Below are 18796 nucleotides of genomic sequence, written 5' to 3'. Positions count from 1 at the left end.
AGCCTGTAAATCGAAAAAGGGGGACTGGCTTGATTCTGTAAAAAGCCTGTAAATCGAAAAAGGGGGCCTGGCTTGACTCCGTAAAAAGCCTGTAAATCGAAAAAGGGGGCCTTGCCTACTCGCTGTAAAAAACCTGTAAATCCAAAAAGGGTGCACTACTTTGACTTCTGAAAAACCCTCTAAATCGTATATTGGTGCCTGGCTTGTCGCTGTAAAAACCCTGAGCGCATACCATTTAAATAGAATTTTCGGTAGATTTCTTTGGACAAATGGAACTGCACTAATTGAACCGTGAGCGTGATTCATTTTGTCAAAAATTCTGGAATTTTTGGTTCAGAAGCAAATGGAACGGTAATTTCCTGAAAGTTCATCTCGAAACAAGACCGGTTCATTGAAGTGGAAAAAAACCGTTCCTCTTGACACCTGGAAATTTCGGAAATTCAAACCGAAATTTTGGTATCATTAATTGCATCCGAAGTTTCTGGTGCCAGTGGGCCGGGTCTGGGTATCAACAAAACATGGCCGTTTTACCGTGAGGAGCCTGGAACTGGTAAGTGTGGACAAATTCCCGAAAAGCGCCGGTCTTGTACCCAGAGTCTTCAGGCTTTTTGAGCGGGGCAACGCCGGCGACTAGCCGCTGGCCAAAGAACCTGAGGACTCTGGGTACGAGGTTGGTAAAAGCGGTAAAAGCGAGAAAAAGGAAGAAAAACGGTGGTAAGCTCAGCTCGAAAAAGGGGGACTGGTTCATCCCCAGGTTTTTAATAATTCTCGGTGCCCTGGAGCTCTGTCAAAAATGGCTTTATTCAAAGACCTCCCTTTGAACTATGACTTCAGGTTGCAAAGACGAGCAGAACTAGCAGAAAGGTGAGATAAATAGTTTTTTTTTATTATCAACACTATAATCCCAGGTGGAAATCTTATTAAGATCTTGTAAGATCTTGCAAGATCTTGTAAGAATCTTGTGAGAATGAAAATAACACTAAGATCTTAATACGATCTTGTTAAGATTTGTTAAGATTACAGATCTTAATAAGATCTTACGGCACTTCTTTATAAAATCTTAATACAAACTATACAATCTTCAGCATTTTAAGATCTTATAAGCTCTTACAAGACCTTACTAAATTCTTGTAAGATACTTGTAAGAATCTTGAAAAAATCCTCAACCTAACAATCAATAAGATCTCAAAAAAATTGAATAAGATCTTTTCCATTTCTTAATATTTTCTTATTAAGATCTTATCAAAATTTGTGACAAGATCTTATAAGAATTCTTGTTAAGATCTTACTATGAATTAAAAATAAGATCTTAAACAGATTTTGATAACATCTTACCAATTTCTTAATGTTTTCTTAATAAGATCTTAATCGAAATTCGTACCAAAATCTTACAACCATTCTGATTAAGATCTTACTACCTTACAATTATCTTGGTAAGATCTTAGCATCAATACCGGTAATTAAGAAAAAGATCTTTTATAAACAGTTTCTATGAAGATCTAGTAAAAAAAAAAACCTTCTGTTACCTCAATTCTTTATTAAGACCTCATAATATCTTACAAGAATCTTGACAGGATCTAAGAATAAATGCCAGCAAGACTCTCACACTGACTGTGATAATCTCTTTACATTAGTGACATCTTGTACATCTTAATACTGTTTTCTTCAGTGTCCTAAGTTGATAAACGCTATGTAGACATGTGTGTTTCTAAACAAAGGCTTAAAAGATATGACTGTTAAGACTTACAGTTTGCAGTTTACAGATTGTATTCGCAGTAACTTAATGCACCGTCCAACACTGAAACGCCGTTTGTCGTGAAAACACTATTACTTACAAACCTTCTTTGATGAATCTAAACTACATTTAATGCCAAAAAGAACAACAGTTCTTTGAATCATAATTCCTAAGATTTTCATGTACAATGCTAGCTTTTAAAATGAGGAAGAAAACGTGGATATTCGATAAACGTGGGCCGGAATCACACTGAATCACAGCAACAACACCGGCAGCTATCTTGGACTTCATTCAGACTGAGAAGACTGGGCACCATTTTGGTCAGCAGATATGCCACTGCAGGCTCGGAGAAAGACCGTTTCATGATAGATTTTAGGCGGGATTCAAGTATATAGCACACATTTACTCTGGATTTTACCTCTGTAAGCTAAAAAAAATGATGGCTTCAAGCAGCAAATTGTGGACAACCACTTTTTTAGAAAGAGGTAAGTTTCGACACCAATCATTTTGCGAAAGACTGCATGAAAATGTGTGATCATCCACGCAAATTACAGACAACATGGATCCATGCAGACAACGAGCATGCATATGTGCTTCTTGAAGATTGTTGAGGTGGTCATTCCCCATTTAGTTTTTTTATGAGGCCTTTGAAAACGCTTTTATGGAGTAATTTGTAGCTGGGTTAACATCATGACAGTCTTGGTATAAGCTGAAAACGTGAGTGATCGATCTTGATTTGGCGTGAAGATCAGTTTATGATCTTCGTGGAGTGTATGGCTCATTTTACTCAGATCAGGAACTAACAATATTGTTACGGGTGAAAAGCTCACTGCAACATTGTCTAAAAAGTTAATGACAACCTAGCCAGTCACTGTGATCACTCAGAAGAACTGACTTAAAGTGCACAATTTTCGGTTTTACTGTAGATTTTCAACTCCATTTTGTAATGGGCCATTCCATTTAATATCTGCACCCCCCCCCCCCCCGTTCCCTATTGAGGTACTGTGAAATCTGAGGGGGAGGGAGGGGGTCTTTAAGAGTTATTTCTGAGGGGGCATTTATATCGGTATCTTTGAACTCTTTCTTTTTTCCTAATGTGTCGGCACTTTGATCTTAATTTCTAAAGGGGTCTTGAAAAGTTATTTCTGATAGGGGTAGACACAAAAGCCCTCAATAGGGGGGGGGGGGGGTGGGTGCGAATAATAAATGGGATGACCCAATGTCAAGGTCGAGACTCAAGACTGCAGCTTCAGAGTTAAGTCTCCAAATCCTGCTCAATAAAGTCACTTATATTTATGACTGTTGGAGTCTATTTTAACTGATTTAATTTTGTTGTAAATCGTGACTTCTGCTACTTCTACTCAGGAACAATAATACTAAATAAAATTTTGTAACTTTAATAATGACAGTATTTGATCAGTGCTTGATACCATAGTTCTTTAGTTGAAAATAGCAAGCAAAATAAAGGGAACACTAAGTAACAATTCTTTTGATCAATGCAATAATGTTTTCTTAAAGAGTACAATGTAAGTTGCACTGTCCAGACATACATCTGTACAGTTAACAATGAAATAATCATTATAATAATCTTTTTGTATTTGAGCTTGGAATTTTCTTTTTATATCAAAGCCACTTGTAAATTTAGACTTGGGTTTCCTATGAACAAGACAGCCAGTTGTCTGAGTTGTCTGCATGTGCTACTACAAAACATTGTGAGAATGCTGACTGAAGTAAGAGAATGAGATAACACTGTGTACTCTGGTCAGGACATAAGTTAACATGACTGTCTTATTTTCCTGTACAGGTCCCTCTAACCCTGGAGGTGAAGCTGAATGAAATGTGGGAGAAGATTAATTTTTCAATATTTTATTAATTTTATAAGTTGGAGCTGGCAAGCAACACTTGCAAAGTGAAAGCATCCATGATATTTTTCTGAGCCACCACAAATTGTCAAAGTGCATGTTTAGAGCCAGTTGAACTGAGTGATCATCTGTGAGTTAAATGCAGACCTTGTGAGAAAAAAAGGGTTTATTTTTATTTTTTAATGTTAATTTACTTATTTTAGCTCATTTTTTTTACTCAAGATTCACTTTATTTCTTGAAGTCAAAAATCAACGAAGTGCTTGTATTTTAAAGGTAGTGCATTTTGACCCAAAATTGTGGTACCCGAATGACACTGCCTCTTTGCTCTCTGTGTAAATTTTCTGGGACACAATCAAACCAAATTGAGTGTAATAGGTTCACTTATTAATTTTTGAGTATAACTCAGTTTCCAGTTCAGTTAATTGCATGATTTGTAAATAAGGGGGACAAAAAATAATCACTAAATGAAATAACAGGTTTTCTATAGATCATATAAACGGTTTTTTAAAGTCTTTGTTATAGTAATTTCACAATTTTATGGTGTGAGACCTTCTAATAAACTGTTGGTCAAACCTTGATTTTGTGTCCTACATGTATGATACCTCTTATGATGTCTTAAGCTTGAGATTGATTATTATATCGTGACTATCGACTTTAAGTTCCTTACTAAGATTCTTATCAGATCTTACCAAGATCTTGTAAGAATCTTTCAAGAATCTTGTAAGAATCTTGTAGGAATCTTACAAGTACAGTACTTGTACAGCACAGCACACTGTTGCGTGCTTCTGTTGTCGTCAAAACCTTAAATCTTGTTATTTCATGTTACTTGTTGTTTTGTAGAATAATGTATGGAAAGAAGTGTACCAAAATACATGGCCCACATGCATGCCATGCATCCAATTACACTTACATACATGTAGCCATTGTCATTGCTGCACTTGGCTTTACATTACAACTTCACGCCGATTTAAGTGTGTACCCCAAATTTTGGGGTCGTTAAGTATTCATATATTCAAGCTATTGTTCTCTATTTTATCGAACAATTTCCGACAATAGAGCATGTTTCCGAAGATCGCAAAGCCTTTGAAGTAGGTGAGATATTTTATCTTTTGTTTTAGAGTTTTCTGCTGGCATGTGGAAGCTCCCTGGGGAGGCTAGAGAAATGAGTCACCATGAACACATCGACTCACAACGCGCTGCTCCAGTATCGAAAGTTTTAAAAACAACTTCCCGTCCTGCAAACTAACGAATAATTAATAAACGAATTTTGTTCGCTAAACGGATACATGGATTTGCCGATTTGTTTATCTGTCATCTTAAATGACAGCGATCTATAAAAGATTCTCGCTTCTCAGCTAAAAGTTAGAGCATCGCTGAATATAAAATGTAAATAAGGTCAACTGAAAAGAGCGCGTGCCTACATAGGCCAAAGAGCTGATGTTATTGTTTGTCAATGCGTCATTAAGTATAATCAGAATGCGACTTCCACGCTGAGTTTCCCTTTTGTTTCATCCGTTTTTGGTGTGATATTTTGGAATCTCTTCGCTAGAAGCAAGTATTTTAGAAACATAAACTTAATTACGATCGACCACGTCTTCACTCGTAACAAACAAAGCGCACAACATCAAATACCAGTTTGCTTACAGTGTATTACAATTGGAACTCTTTTGACTCTTTCATAGCTCCTAAGGTGCTTTCTTTAGGGAATAGAAATCAATGTTTTAGCGTTTTCGTAAAAAAAGTTATCATTAAACAGATGGTATTGATTTCCACGCGTCGGGAAGATGATGATGCCATGCACAAATTTAATTAAGCATAATAACTTCGCCGCTCTAAGCACCGCTTGGCGAAAAATATCGAAACTCGGCTTACAGTGATCAAAACACCACGTTTAGGATCTCTTTTTAAAGCTCTCAAAAGACTCTTCGTTCACTGATATAAATAACAGCTTGAAGTATTTTGCGAAGAACTTAAAACCATCAAACGTCTGCAGTGATTCCTCGCAGTTCCTATTGATAACGAGAACAAAGGAATACCCTCGATACTTCGCGGCTCAAGGCTGCTTAATTAGACAATTGTTCCTGTCTTTTGAATTCGCATCTTGGTCTTCCTGCAGAGTTCTCACCTTTTCTCCACCGAGTAAAAAAGAGCTAATTTCGCGGCTGCCGAAGAGAATGCCCAAAGGAATAAAGTGAGCCTTCTGGCAACAAAATCCAGCGGAGTTACCCATTTCTCAATGACACACTTAAATCGGCGTGAAGTTGTAATGAAAATACATGTCCAGCTTTCTATCATGTAACTGTTTCTATATATGACAGCCTTTATTCAGTGGGTGTTCATTTTCATATCATTATTATTGTTCTCTAACAAGTGTTCCCTGTTTACATGTGGGAACCAACTCTGAATTCCAAGAGGAAGCAGGCAGAACAGTCCACTACCCACAAGGAAAGAGTATGTCCATTTCTTATTTTACTTAGTGGTCTTTTCCAACTTGTTTTTAACCGGCTGCAGCAAAGTAATACAGTAAAACCTGGATTTAGTGAATTAGAGAATGCTCTAATGTAAACAATAAAAATTCACCAATGAAGGATTTGTGTATGCTAACTCAGTAACTGTACACTTACCTGTTCAGCTTAGTGTCTAGTTGTGGATATTCACATGACTACTTGTGTCTTAATAATGTTCATGCAAATTGAAACTTGTTTTGTCAATCATTGTCATGCTGTTGGGTTTTCAAATGTATAAATTTGTGAGTGGCAATCTTTTCAAATGAAGTAGGGCTGCAACAACACATATACGTCTTCTCATGGTATGAAATAAAATTGTCTTGAATCAGAGAAGCACATGCTTATAAGCAGGAATGGTTTGGTTTTTCATTTGTTTTCCTATCACAATGGAGAACTTGAACTAAGCAATATTTAAGACAGCAAATGGCAAAATTTGAAGATAAGGAAAAGTAATTTTGGGATTTTGGTTGCTGCTCACCCAATAATGATTGTCCACACAAGATGGTGTCTGTGCTTACAGTGTAATACAGGTTTGACTGTTCATCAAAATTATTATTTTTTTAACTTTTTGGCAGGATTCAGCTGAGAATTCCACCAAGAGGCTTAAGCAGACAACATGTACTAAGGTAACCCTCTTATTTAAATATTTAATCAGTGTAAATCACAATACTTTTTTTAAAATAATCATAATACTTTCACTAATACCTTGTTAATGTCTTGTTGTTATGATCTTGACGAGACTGCTGCTAACCAGAAGGAAGCCAAAGAAGATGACACCAGTAAGGTAAGAAAGCATGTACATGTTGCTCTAGTGGAATTAGATTTTAGTCATGTGGGTTGTCTACTTTTTTGAAAACATTTCATTAATTTGAATATTAAATTATTAAAAACATTTGTGTTGGGATGAAGTTTGGTCATGCCCACTCCGTGGGGGTCTAGCATTTGACCCTCGTCACATCGAAAAGACAGTGGAATGGCCCTTAATCTATTTCTGGGACCATAAATTAAAAGCTGTGGAAGTCCTTTCAATGAGTCCCAGCAATGGCTGGAGCTCCAGTAGGTATTCTGTTTTGAATCACCGGCTATACAGTATTTTGCCCAGTTCTGGTCTAAATCAAACAAGTCTGGGCTTCTCATAATACAAGATTTTTATGTTAAACTGGAGGACAGTCATAAGAAGGCCAAATTTGTTCTGACCTGGGCCACTAAAGCTGCCGTTACACATTGAAACTTTTAGCTGAAACTTGTGTGCAATGGCGCTGCGAAACAAGTTTCGCGAAGTGGTGTTACACGGTGAAACTCTTTTTTTTTTCACCATTGCAACCGTTTCGCGCCATTGCAGAAGTAGGAAGCTGTTCTACTTTTCATGAAACTTGTCTTGCAACAGAAGTTTGAAAAAGTTTCACTGAACCGACCATGTTACACTGTGCAACGCCTGTTGAAACTTGTTTCGCAGCGCCATTGCACACAAGTTTCAGCTAAAAGTTTCAACATGTAACGGCAGCTTAAGATTTCCAGGATACTGGTCAGAGTGGCAACCAAGCACTGCAGTTACTTTTTAACCCTCTTGCTTATTATCAATGATAACTTGATATTATCTATTTGGTTTTCATGCATGTAGGAAATTTCAGAGTATGAACAGAAACGATTGCAGAATATGATGGAGAATGAGTTGGAGCTATTAAAGACAGGTTTTTTTAAGTACACAGAAAGTTGATTTTAAGGACATTCCATCAACCACCACATGGGTTTGATGTTTTAAGTAGTCTCTCATGGGGGTTGAATTGCATTTTTTATGTCTTAGGTAGTAAGTCGTTATCCAGAAGCAAACTAAAGCCTGCACAGCTGTCGATCAATAGTTTGAAACTTTACAAAGTCTTTTTTAAACAACGCTGTCAAAAGAATACATAAAATCTCTCCCACTAGTGCTTTTATTATCGCAATGAATAATTTGGGAAAAATGTACTCATCAAAAGGGAAAAATCAAATTACCATACATGTGTATTTTGTAGGCATAATCCAATACAACAGAAGTTATGTCACAAGCCCTTATGAAACATATTTGCTCTACTTGTAGGTTGCCAAAGATAAGGCCATTATGGTTGCTCTTCACTATCTAAAGGCCAAGACCATACCAAGTGTACAATCTAAAGTACTGGAAAACAAATGCAAACACTTTTGCTTTCTGTACAAAAGCACTTCAAGTAAAAGTGATTTGTAAGGTCCTTAGGACAAAAGGTTTATGAACAAAATAAATTATTGTGATAAGAAAGGATAATCACTGCAGATAAGGAGTCATCTGATGGGGAAAATTAGGTTGTTTCCATGCACGTCCTAGAAAGCTACTGTAACTTACCTTTTTTAACACTGATGAACATTACATAACCACTTTGAGATACAAAATTTATCTTGTAATAAAAAATATTGCACCCATTCCCTGTGCTCACTTGTGAAAATATTTTCCACAGTCAATGATAAAATTACAATTATTTAAAATATTTAACTACATGAAGAAATTCAATTAATTAATTAAACTATTTTCAACAGTCAATGATAAAATTTCAATGGCCATGAACTTTCCTCTATTTAATGAATAATGAAATGAATTCAGCAATAGTTATGAAGATTATACTGTATTTATGAGAGTATTGAACTGTTTTAACAAAGAAAAATAAGTTTTAGCAAGCTGCATGTATTTATTGCATCATTGTTTTTGATGTTGTACTGATTATTGAAAATTTCAGTGATCAACATTGTTATTCATGGTGATGAAGAAACTTTTTACACAGATACAATGTAGGTTTTAAAAAGAACCTTGCAATTAAAAACAAAGGAATGAAAATGGTGTTTGATTAATTGTTACTGTCAAATGCCTCTTGTGATTTATGGGGTCAAATTCTTCTCTTTTTTCAAATTTAAAAAGTGTATGAAAAACTCCCTTTTTACATTTACAGGCTTTTTACAGAGTCAAGCCAGGCCCTCTTTTTTGATTTACAGGCTTTTTACAGAGTCAAGCCAGGCCCTCTTTTTTGATTTACAGGCTTTTTACAGAGTCAAGCCAGGCCCTCTTTTTTGATTTACAGGCTTTTTACAGAGTCAAGCCAGGCCCCCTTTTTTTATTTACAGGCTTTTTACAGAGTCAAGCCAGGCCCTCTTTTTTTATTTACAGGCTTTTTACTAAGTCAAGCCAGGCCCCCTTTTTCAATTTACAGGCTTTTTACAGAGTTAAGCCAGTCCCCCTTTTTCGATTTACAGGCTTTTTACAGAATCAAGTCAGGCCCCCTTTTTCGATTTACAGGCTTTTTACAGAATCAAACCAGGCCCCTTTTTCGATTAACAGCGTTTTTACAGAATCAAGCCAGCCGCCCTATTTTATTTACAGGCTTTTTACAGCGACGAGCCAGGCCCCCTTTTTCGATTTACAGCGTTTTTACAAAGTCAAAGTAGTCCCCCGCTTATGATTTACAGCGTTTTTACATAGAAAAACCAGGCCCGACTTTTCCATTTACAGGGTATTTACAGCGACGAGCCAGTCCCCTTTTCTATTTACAGGGATTTTACAGAGTAAAATCAGGTCCCCGTTTTCGATTTACAGAGTTTTTGCATGGTCAAATCACAGTCCCTTTAGGAGATTGACAGAGTTTTTACAGGGTCGTGGCAAGATTTACAACCTATTTACAAGGTCAAACGCACTCTCTTTCAAAATTTAAATGTTATTTACAGGTTACAGGCACTTTTTACATTCTTTTTACATGATCTTGGCTGTAGTGTCTTACAAATTTACAGGATGTTTCTCACTTTTTACATGCTCTATTCATAATATTTACAGTTTCTTTACAGTATCTTCTGAGATCCTGTAAAAAGGCATTTTAGCCGTAAAATGATAATTACAGTATTTTCCAGGTGATTTACATGTTATTTACATATAAAAAGGAAAATTTACAGTGCATGTAAATTTATCATTTTTTCCAGTGTCAACCGACACGTAGGTGAATAATTGTTTTAGCATATACTACACAAGACAAAAAATGAATAAATAAATAAATAAATAAATAAATAAATAAATAAATAAATAAAAACTCCCGAAGCGAAAGCGAAACGGGAAGCCAGTTGGTATCTCCTCGACTGCTCGGAGGTGAGTATTACTTGGTAAATCACTTTCGAATAAACCAATCAGAAAGTATCAAGAGTACTATTCTCTTGTGTGGTACGTAGATGCTTAAAGTCGATATTTCATGCCAAACAAAGTCGCACATGCGCAATAGAAGTAACTCCCGATTTTAACCGCCCTTAGGGACTAACAGGAATGGAATTTAGTAACTCTGTCCATGCTAATGCCATGTTTAGTTGAACTCATTAGTTTTGGACGCTTATCTATCCATTAGGGGAACTGTGATCAAAGTCAATTTTCCTACAACGTACTATGATCTTTTTGGAATTGATTGGCAAAAAGGCAAAAATTTACTTATGCTTGAACTAAGAACATTGATTTGAGCTACCAAATCCACTTTTGAAGACAAGATAAGAGTCCATCTGTTCAATATATCTAAATTCGTGGATTCTTTCCAGACAACAGAGATATCCAGTTCTCTTTTCATCGGAATACTAAATTTAAAAATGGTAAATGGGCGCGATGCAAAACTTTTTTGTTTAATTTTACTAATTGTTTAGGGAATAAAAAAATTAACAGGTTAAAAGATTTGGAACTGAAATAAATTTTTTGGATTGGTAAACTAGACTACTAACGCAATGTTTCTTAACTACCGTCTTCTGAGACTGGCAAACCTTTATAAAAAGTATATCAGGCGAACATTAGCCAACAACTATTAAAAAACGCACAACGTTTGGTTCCTATGATTAAAACTAAAATATAAATGCATACCTTGAATGAATCCTACAGCACCTGCTAGTAGTAAAACTGTCATAAACGTAATTCTTGTATCCATGTCTTTGACAGCAGATTTTCACTCTGAGGATAACTTGCTCGCGTTCCCCCTTTAAGAGTTTTCTTTTAAACGCTCGCGCCAATACCAACCGCAGCAAGTCCACAGGTTATATCAGTTACATACTTTAAATTGTCAAGTGGGATTCATTTTCTGACTTCTAAGAGGATATTGATGTTCAATTTGTATTAAAGTTAGTTTCAGTAGTATCTCTAGCAACCTTTGTGGTATCCCAGGAGCCATGGTATGGAATCCCAAATAAATGGGTTCCCAAATCTCCACTGATTAAAATCAGTAGGTAAAGGATGGTATAAGTGTATAGGTGGGGAAGTGGTTGTGTGTAGAACAAAAAATCATTAGTAAAACAGTTAACCATGTAAGTGGTTATATTGAGCGAGAGACCTCTGCAACGCAGCACTCTCAAGCTCAAATAGTGTTAAGTAAAGTAACAAAAACAACTAAAACCTAAAAGAATTGTTAGATTATAATACTAGAGAAAGCCATTTTAAGGGAAAAGCATGTATATAGGGATTAGCTGGATCGGGGGAGGGATAAAATATGTTTAAGGATTGGGGTTAACGGAAAACCCTGCATAGGGATTAGGGTTAGCTTGCTTGGGGGAGGGGAAAACCCTGTATAGGGATTAGGGTTACTTGTTTGGGGGGTAGGGGAAACCCTGTATAGGGATTAGAGTTAGCTTAATTGGGGGAGGGGAAAACCCTGTATAGGGATTAGGGTTAGCTTAATTGGGGGGTAGGGGAAACCCTCTATAGGGATTAGAGTTAGCTTAATTGGGGGAGGGGGAAACCCTGTATAGGGATTAGGGTTAGCTTAATTGGGGGGTAGGGGAAACCCTGTATAGGGATTAGGGTTAGCTTAATTGGGGGAGGGGGAAACCCTGTATAGGGATTAGGGTTAGCTTAATTGGGGGGTAGGGGAAACCCTGTATAGGGGTTAGGGTTAGCTTAATTGGGGGGTAGGGGAAACCCTGTATATGGATTAGGGTTAGCTTAATTGGAGGGTAGGGGAAACCCTGTATAGGGATTAGGGTTAGCTTAATTGGGGGAGGGGGAAACCCTGTATAGGGATTAGGGTAAGCTTAATTGGGGGGTAGGGGAAACCCTGTATAGGGGTTAGGGTTAGCTTAATTGGGGGGTAGGGGAAACCCTGTATATGGATTAGGGTTAGCTTAATTGGAGGGTAGGGGAAACCCTGTATATGGATTATGTTTAGCTTAATTGGGGGGTATGGGAAACTCTTTACATGGAGTAGGGTTAGCTTAATTGGGGGGTAGCGGAAAGCTTGTATAGGCTAGCTTGTTTTCGGGAGAACGGGAAAATTTGTAGACTTGGGTAAATAGTTTTGGGGAGGGTAAAACTCTGTATATGTGTTGATTATGAAACTGATATATAACAATTCATTTTTGTAAGGGGGTGTAGATTACAAAAGAAAAGAAAAGAAAAGTGAAAGAAAAAAGAGATTGCAGCGGCAAAGAAGAAATTCCGGCCGGGAAATTGAAAAGGATGCATCGGCACCAAGGCTCCTTGTAGTTGTGAATCTTCAGGGGCAAAGCACAACTGAGCGAGGATGTTTCGAACCCGGTACCAGGTCAATGCCCGACATCCTCTGTGCCGAGTCCTTGTGGAAGAAAATTTGTGAGAGAAGAATTGAAGATAGCCTCAAGAGCTAAGGGAGGAAACATAAGAGATGGATATACGTACAGGACATGTAAACGCGATGAAAATTATGATAATGGTGACGGGAAGGGAAAAAACATATTTAAAAAAGTATAAGAACTATGGGAGATAAGATTAAATTGTAACTATGTCAACTTATAAGATGGAGAGTTAAATAAATGGGAATTAAATAAAGGGGAGAGAAAACCAAGTTTTACGGGGTGGGAAAAAAAATTTAGGGTAAGAAATTTATTATACGGGGTATATAGAAAAAGGAAAAATAAAAAAAACTTACGAATTATTCCGATGTGTATTTCGTTCTTGTAGTGTGCAGCTGAAACAGTAACTGTGTCCACGAGAAAAGCAGATTTTATCTTTAACAAAAAGTTGCGCCCGGAGCGAGTGAAAAAAAAAAAAAAACCTTTTAAAGTTGACGCCACAGATTGCGTGAGCCAATGACGTGGTAGCAAGATGAACGCAAGGGATCTTGGGGTCGTAAAGCTGTGGTACGTTGCTTCTCGTTTCGGTCGTCGAAGTTTATTTTTTGAAATGCATTCCTCGTTGATGGCATGATCGTGGTTGGATTGTTTACATTCAATCGTTATAATGTTAAACACTTCAAAATGGCGTTGTTGGAGCATATTTGAGCGTAAGGAGAGCGGATAATTGGTGAAAGGATGGTCGGAAACGGTCGCAGGCCGCAGGCGAACACGCCGAAGCTTAGTGAAATTGCAGTAAATTTCGTTCTGAGGTGAGCTTAATTCTTGAAAGAAAAAATATATTTATATAGATATATGACACACAAAACCTACTGATAGCGCTATCGGAATAATTTAAGTTTGTGGAAGATAAAATAGCGACTGAACAGTTTCCAAAATAACAGTGCGGGGTATACGCATTTGCATAAATTAAAGGGGTACACTGCAGTGAAATGTACTAAATTCTGAAAATAGTGAAATTTTAATTACATTGTAAGAAAAATAAATTGATATATAAAGATATGTACAATTGTTACACATACAGTTTATTAATAGTTGGAAATCTCTTAATGTACTATTAGCAGGTTATTGCTGTGCAAACCAAAAGAGAATTGCCCAAAGAAGGTATTTACATGGGTCAATACGATACAGTTACTCAATAGGCAAAGTCCATTTGATAAAAAACTTCCCCTTATCTATAAAATTGCTTAAACATACGAATTTGCTGCTGGTGCTATTTACATTTATTGCTTGTTGAAGAAATATGAAAAGATGAAATATTTGGATAATCATCCAACTTGGATCAGTTCTGGATTTATATGCTAATCATTTTAATTTGAATTGGAACTCGTAGCAAGAACTAACTTGTTGTGCAGTGTTTTGTTTGTAAGTAGCAGTGTGTGTAGTTTAGTAGAGTTGCAGGAAGCCCTGGACAGTCTGGGGATGTGATTTGTGTGATGTTTCTGTACGATGTTTTGTACGATTTTGTCTGTGCGGATGTGCTTGTTGTATTTTGTTCGGTAGTAAATTGTCATGTTGTGGTTGTTATCGTTGTTGTTCTTCTTTTGTAGTCTTTTCGTTCTCAGTCGTTTGTGTACAGCAAATGAAAGCCAAGGAAAAGAAAAGTCGTTGATCAGTTTGTCAGGGTAGTCTAGTTTGTTCAGTCGAAGTCGAAAAAGGTTGCGTATGTGTTTGTAGTCGTCAATCGTCTTGGACAGTCTACTGTAGCGCGTTGTCTCTGTCTTGATTTTGCCTGAAAAAATGTGACGTGGGTGATTTGATGAGAAATGAGGGTACATGTATTTGTGATGTGGTTTTTGAAAAACATGATAGTGGACTTTGTGATATCTGATGGTATGGTGGTTTAGTGAGATGGTGAGGTCCAGGTAGTGTACTGAGTGTGAGCTAGATGACAAGGTGATGGGGATTTGTGTGGGATAAGCTGCACAAAGCTTAGTAATTATATTGTTAGTGTTAGCTTTGTTAGTGAGCATAAAACCGTCATCAATGTAACGGCAAAAAATGAAAATGCTATTAAGGTTGTTATAATTGTTAAAAAACTTAAATTCGCTTAGAAGCAAAACAAGGTCGGCAATTTGGCGGCTATGGTAGCTACCCATAGCTACGCCCTTAATCTGTTGAAAAACAGAATTGCCAACCTTAAAAAAATTACGTTGATTAATAAAATTGTTAAGGTTTAGCACGTAGTCCCTACAGCGATTAGAAAAATTTAGTAGCTTGCAGCTGGTGATGATGGCTTGTATGGTGTCGTGATAAGAAATGTTGGTGTATAATGAAGTGAAGTCGAAGGTGGTGAGTGAGAAGTTGGTAATGTCAGTACTGTTAACATGTTGCAGTTTGTCTAGTAGGTCAGTTGAGTTGTAAATTAAAGGAAAGGGGATGTTGTTGGTGTCAAAAAAAGTTTTCAGTTGTAAAATGATGTTGTCAAGTTCCTGTCCAAGTAGTCTGGAGGGGTTAGAAGTAATCCAGGAGCGTGCTGTAATAATAGGTCGTCCAGTAAGTTTGGTTATGTTAGTTGTAGAGGCAGTATGTTCTAGCTTGTGTACTTTAGGTAGAAGTTTCATAAACGGTAATTTTAGGTATTTTTCGTTGGTACAATATAGCAGTTGTCGTTTGTGTGTGTCTGTTAAAAAAATCTGTCTTAAAACGAGATGTCAGTTGTCTCAGTAGTGAGTTGGAGCCTTTGGTCAAGGTCTGTAAATTAAAATTGTCAGCACGTCGGTATGTCTCCTTGTCAGAAAGTTGTCTATTGTATTCAGTTGTAAACCATAAGATGGGCACAAGTGCCCATCCCATGTTTTTGTCAGTCATTGTCAATATTATGTCCTTGTTGTTTTGTAGTTGTTGGATGTACGTTGATTGTTCTGGAGTAATGTTTGTTTGGTCTGTGCGTGACAGTGAGTTCAAGTTGGAATGTTGTAATACTTGTTTCGTGTATGTAGTTGTATTGTGAACGTAGTCAATAATGTGTAGGTTGTAGTGCGGTTTGTTTAGTTCTTGCTTGAGTAATGAGCATGGATTTACTTTTGAGTAAGGTTTGAAGCGATGGCTGATTCTTTGGACTTTTTGTTTACCAGTAGTAGAGATTTGTTTCCTGATGATGCTGCATAGTGCCTGGTTAACTTCAGTGGTTATAGATTGTTTGAGGGATCTTGTCCCGGAGGTATCGAGAGTAGGAATGAAATTGGTGCCTTTGTTGAGAAGATTGGTAAGTTCTTTAGGAAGTTCAGTAGTAGTGAGATTATGGATTTTGTCAAGGTTGTTCAGCTTTTCTTGTTCTTGTAGGAGGTGTTGTTTTTGTCTAAGTTTTGCTTCCAGTTCCAGAATGTTTGCGAGGTTGTCAGAGCAGAGTGAATAGCGTTGTTGAGAGAAAGTGTTGAAGGTTCGAAGTTGGGAGTTGAGGTTGTTTAGCCGTTTCTGCAGATCCTGATCCTACGTAAGTTTTAGAGATAATAAAAAGACGAACTGCAGATGTTATTGATATGGCTAATCATATCAAGATTAGGGTCAAACCATGATCCCAAGTTTTTCACCTTTGTTGACGGACATATTCGAGATTCACCAACAACAAGGTGTGAAGTAATTACTTTTTCAAGTTGCTGTCTTGTTTCAAGAATAAGAAATTCTGTTTTCTCAGGATTAAGTTTTAATCTGTCCATCAGCATCCAGTTCTGTAGATCACGAATGCAGGATTGTATAGATGACGCAGCAGCAGTTTCTTCGGTGGAATTACCAGATTTAAAGGCCAAATATTGGGTTTATTGAAGAGATGATTTCGCATTAGAATTTGAAAAAGTCTAAATTCCACTCAAAATTAAAACCAAACATCGGACTTTAAACGGATTTTACAAGATCTGGGAAAAAAACTACAGTATGGTAATTTTTGTCTTGTTTCAAATGTTTAATATGCCTTTTATCTGCAAGGTAAATGATCTGATCATTTGGGTTGAAATTCCTTAACTTCTGCAATTTGCTTAGCAAAGCCCTTTATCCCAACAAACGCTTTCAATCGAGACAAAGTGTCTGCAAAAATTACATGCGTGTATTGACACACTCGATAACATGGCAAGAGTTTTACTTTTTTATCGATTTATTATCTTTTTACTTTTAAAAGTAAACATTGTTTATATCAATAAAATTTTGGGCTGGGGAAGCTTTCTTTTCTGTTTTCGGCAATTTATATTTGTGTTTAAAAAAGCGACGTGTATATTAAAGCTACTTGAAATTTGATATAAGCTTGTGCGTCCAATTTGAGCAATTGACGTTTTAAACAAATATCATGGAACCATTTAAGAAATAAAATCATGCTAATTTTGGTGATTAGTGTGGTCTTTCGAGATCGGTCACTGTTTTTCCTCTGATGTAAAGAATCAAATCTACGTAGTTCATATGATGTTTTAAGTCGCAGTAGTTGCGTGGAATAGGAATGTTAACTTTTAGGTAAGCAAATGTCCAAACTGGATCGTTAGCCAGTATTTGGCGAAATTAATCAGAAATGTAGAAAGTGGAGAACAAGTATATGTAGCAATATCAGCAACGTCGCCCCATTTTCGTTCGTCTAAAAAATCGACCCTATTCGGTACATAGCAAAAAAATATTAACCAATGGTCTTTTTTTTTTTTTTTTTTTTTTACTATAATACAAGCATTCTAAGGTGCTTTACAATAACTCTCCATTTATTGCGCGCTGATTGGCAATTTTTTTTTTTGGAAAGAAAATAGTCTTGAAATTTTGGTGAGACAAAAGATACTTAATTGCAGCTCTGGGGCGAAAAGGTGAAGTTTGAACTGCAAATCGGCACTGAGCGGGAGTTAGTACCGAAACCGTCACTACAAAGTGATGTCAAGTGACGTTATTTAGTGATGGTCTTAAAAAATAGAACTGTATGTACAAAGAGACGATTAACTTCTTAACCTCCTTAGAAAATTTGACCCGGTGGAACGCTGACTAACATGGCACAAGAACTTAGCGTGTCCAAGTGCCATAGCTTGGAATAAAGAAGCTTCGCACTTTTTCAGCTGTAACATCTTTTACACTGAACGTATTCTTGCAATGATTCTTTTATTGTATTGGATATTTAATTACTTACTTACTTTCTTGCTTGCTTCCTTGCTTTCTCGCTCGCCTGCTTGCCTGCTTGCTACCTTGCTTACTTACTTACATACCTACTAACTAGTAATAATCGTGGATAAGTAAATTGCGTTCGATCCCTAGTGAAATAATATTTCTCTTCTATATGATCATATTATTTTGATATCCTAGCAAGAGATTCAACAGTTTTTCGTCATGTGTTTCACCCTATCTACATGAACAATAGACCTGGGAGGAGGGGAGGGGGTGGATTTTGCCCCCAGCGACTTTGCAACTAAATTGCTTTTTCAATATTTTGAGTAAACGCCTTGAAAATTTAAGAATTTTAAAGAATTTACTGGTAAAAAAAATGATGTGGTCTGTTAGAGTTCTTCGATGTCACCATGAGAACTAATTTTAGACAGGCATTATTTTTTTTTAGAAAATAGAAAATCCCTTTCTTAAATGAACAATAATTACTTTCCTTCCCGTAATTTTTTGTTCTGATATTAGTTTTGGTTACTTTTCGGTCAATTTCGTCACTTTCCTGAAGAAAGGGTCGCGATTTGGCAATCATGACCTTATCAGCACGTCATATGATGAGGTCATAACTTCCCGTGCGGACCTCAAAGGAGACAGCTTTGGATGCACTCTCAATACTCTGGGTCTCACTGCCATAGTTTTTATACTTGGAAAGTTATGAGAAGGGGGTCAATCTTAAGAACAGGATCATTAACGCTTTCCTTCCATATTTTAGCAATTATTTTAACAGTTTGTCCTAACATTTTAATTTGTAAGAAAAGGTTTTATTAAGTTTCACTTCAAGCTGTCGTCATAAGCCACCGCGAAAAGGTCCATCAAAATTAAAAAAAAAATGGGTGAAAGACAGCCGCCAATCACATCCTTTCTTGCTCAGTTATACTGGTATCTCGAGATTTTTTTGTTATTTAATTTATTTTTTCTCTGTATCAGTGTAATTTTACTGAAGGTATTGTAGCGCTTT

The 18796-nt window shown here is 36.7% G+C and overlaps 2 protein-coding genes across 12 annotated transcripts in view; one reads left to right on the top strand and one right to left on the bottom strand.

Annotated features, from left to right (window-relative positions):
• The window catches only part of LOC146488705 (uncharacterized), a 122817-nt gene that overhangs the window by 80751 nt on the left and 23270 nt on the right, over positions 1–18796 (bottom strand). For 4 of the 11 annotated variants that reach the window (XM_085112899.1, XM_085112891.1, XM_085112938.1 and 1 more), the window contains exon 1: positions 10988–11098. The exons of 4 other annotated variants lie outside the window; for them this stretch is intronic. In XM_085112899.1, coding sequence (XP_084969025.1) covers positions 10988–11051 — 64 coding nt within the window. In that variant the 5' untranslated portion in view covers positions 11052–11098. Of the gene's footprint in view, positions 1–10869; positions 10891–10987; positions 11118–18796 lie in introns of those variants that run through there. 3 more of the 11 variants (XM_085112914.1, XM_085112884.1, XM_085112881.1) reach the window with 2 other exon arrangements.
• On the top strand, positions 5898–8950 carry LOC146488707 (uncharacterized). Its single transcript, XM_085112960.1, has 4 exons — positions 5898–6049; positions 6681–6731; positions 6845–6889; positions 8183–8950. The coding sequence occupies exons 1-4, from the start codon at positions 5984–5986 to the stop codon at positions 8324–8326; spliced, it is 306 nt and encodes a 101-aa protein (XP_084969086.1). The 5' UTR covers positions 5898–5983; the 3' UTR covers positions 8327–8950.

This window comes from Pavona decussata, unplaced genomic scaffold (assembly GCF_977016875.1).
Source record: "Pavona decussata unplaced genomic scaffold, jaPavDecu1.1 SCAFFOLD_8, whole genome shotgun sequence".
Classification (NCBI taxonomy): Eukaryota; Metazoa; Cnidaria; class Anthozoa; order Scleractinia; family Agariciidae; genus Pavona; species Pavona decussata.
Note: the sequence above shows the minus strand (reverse complement) of the source record. Positions and strands in the feature narration are given on the sequence as shown.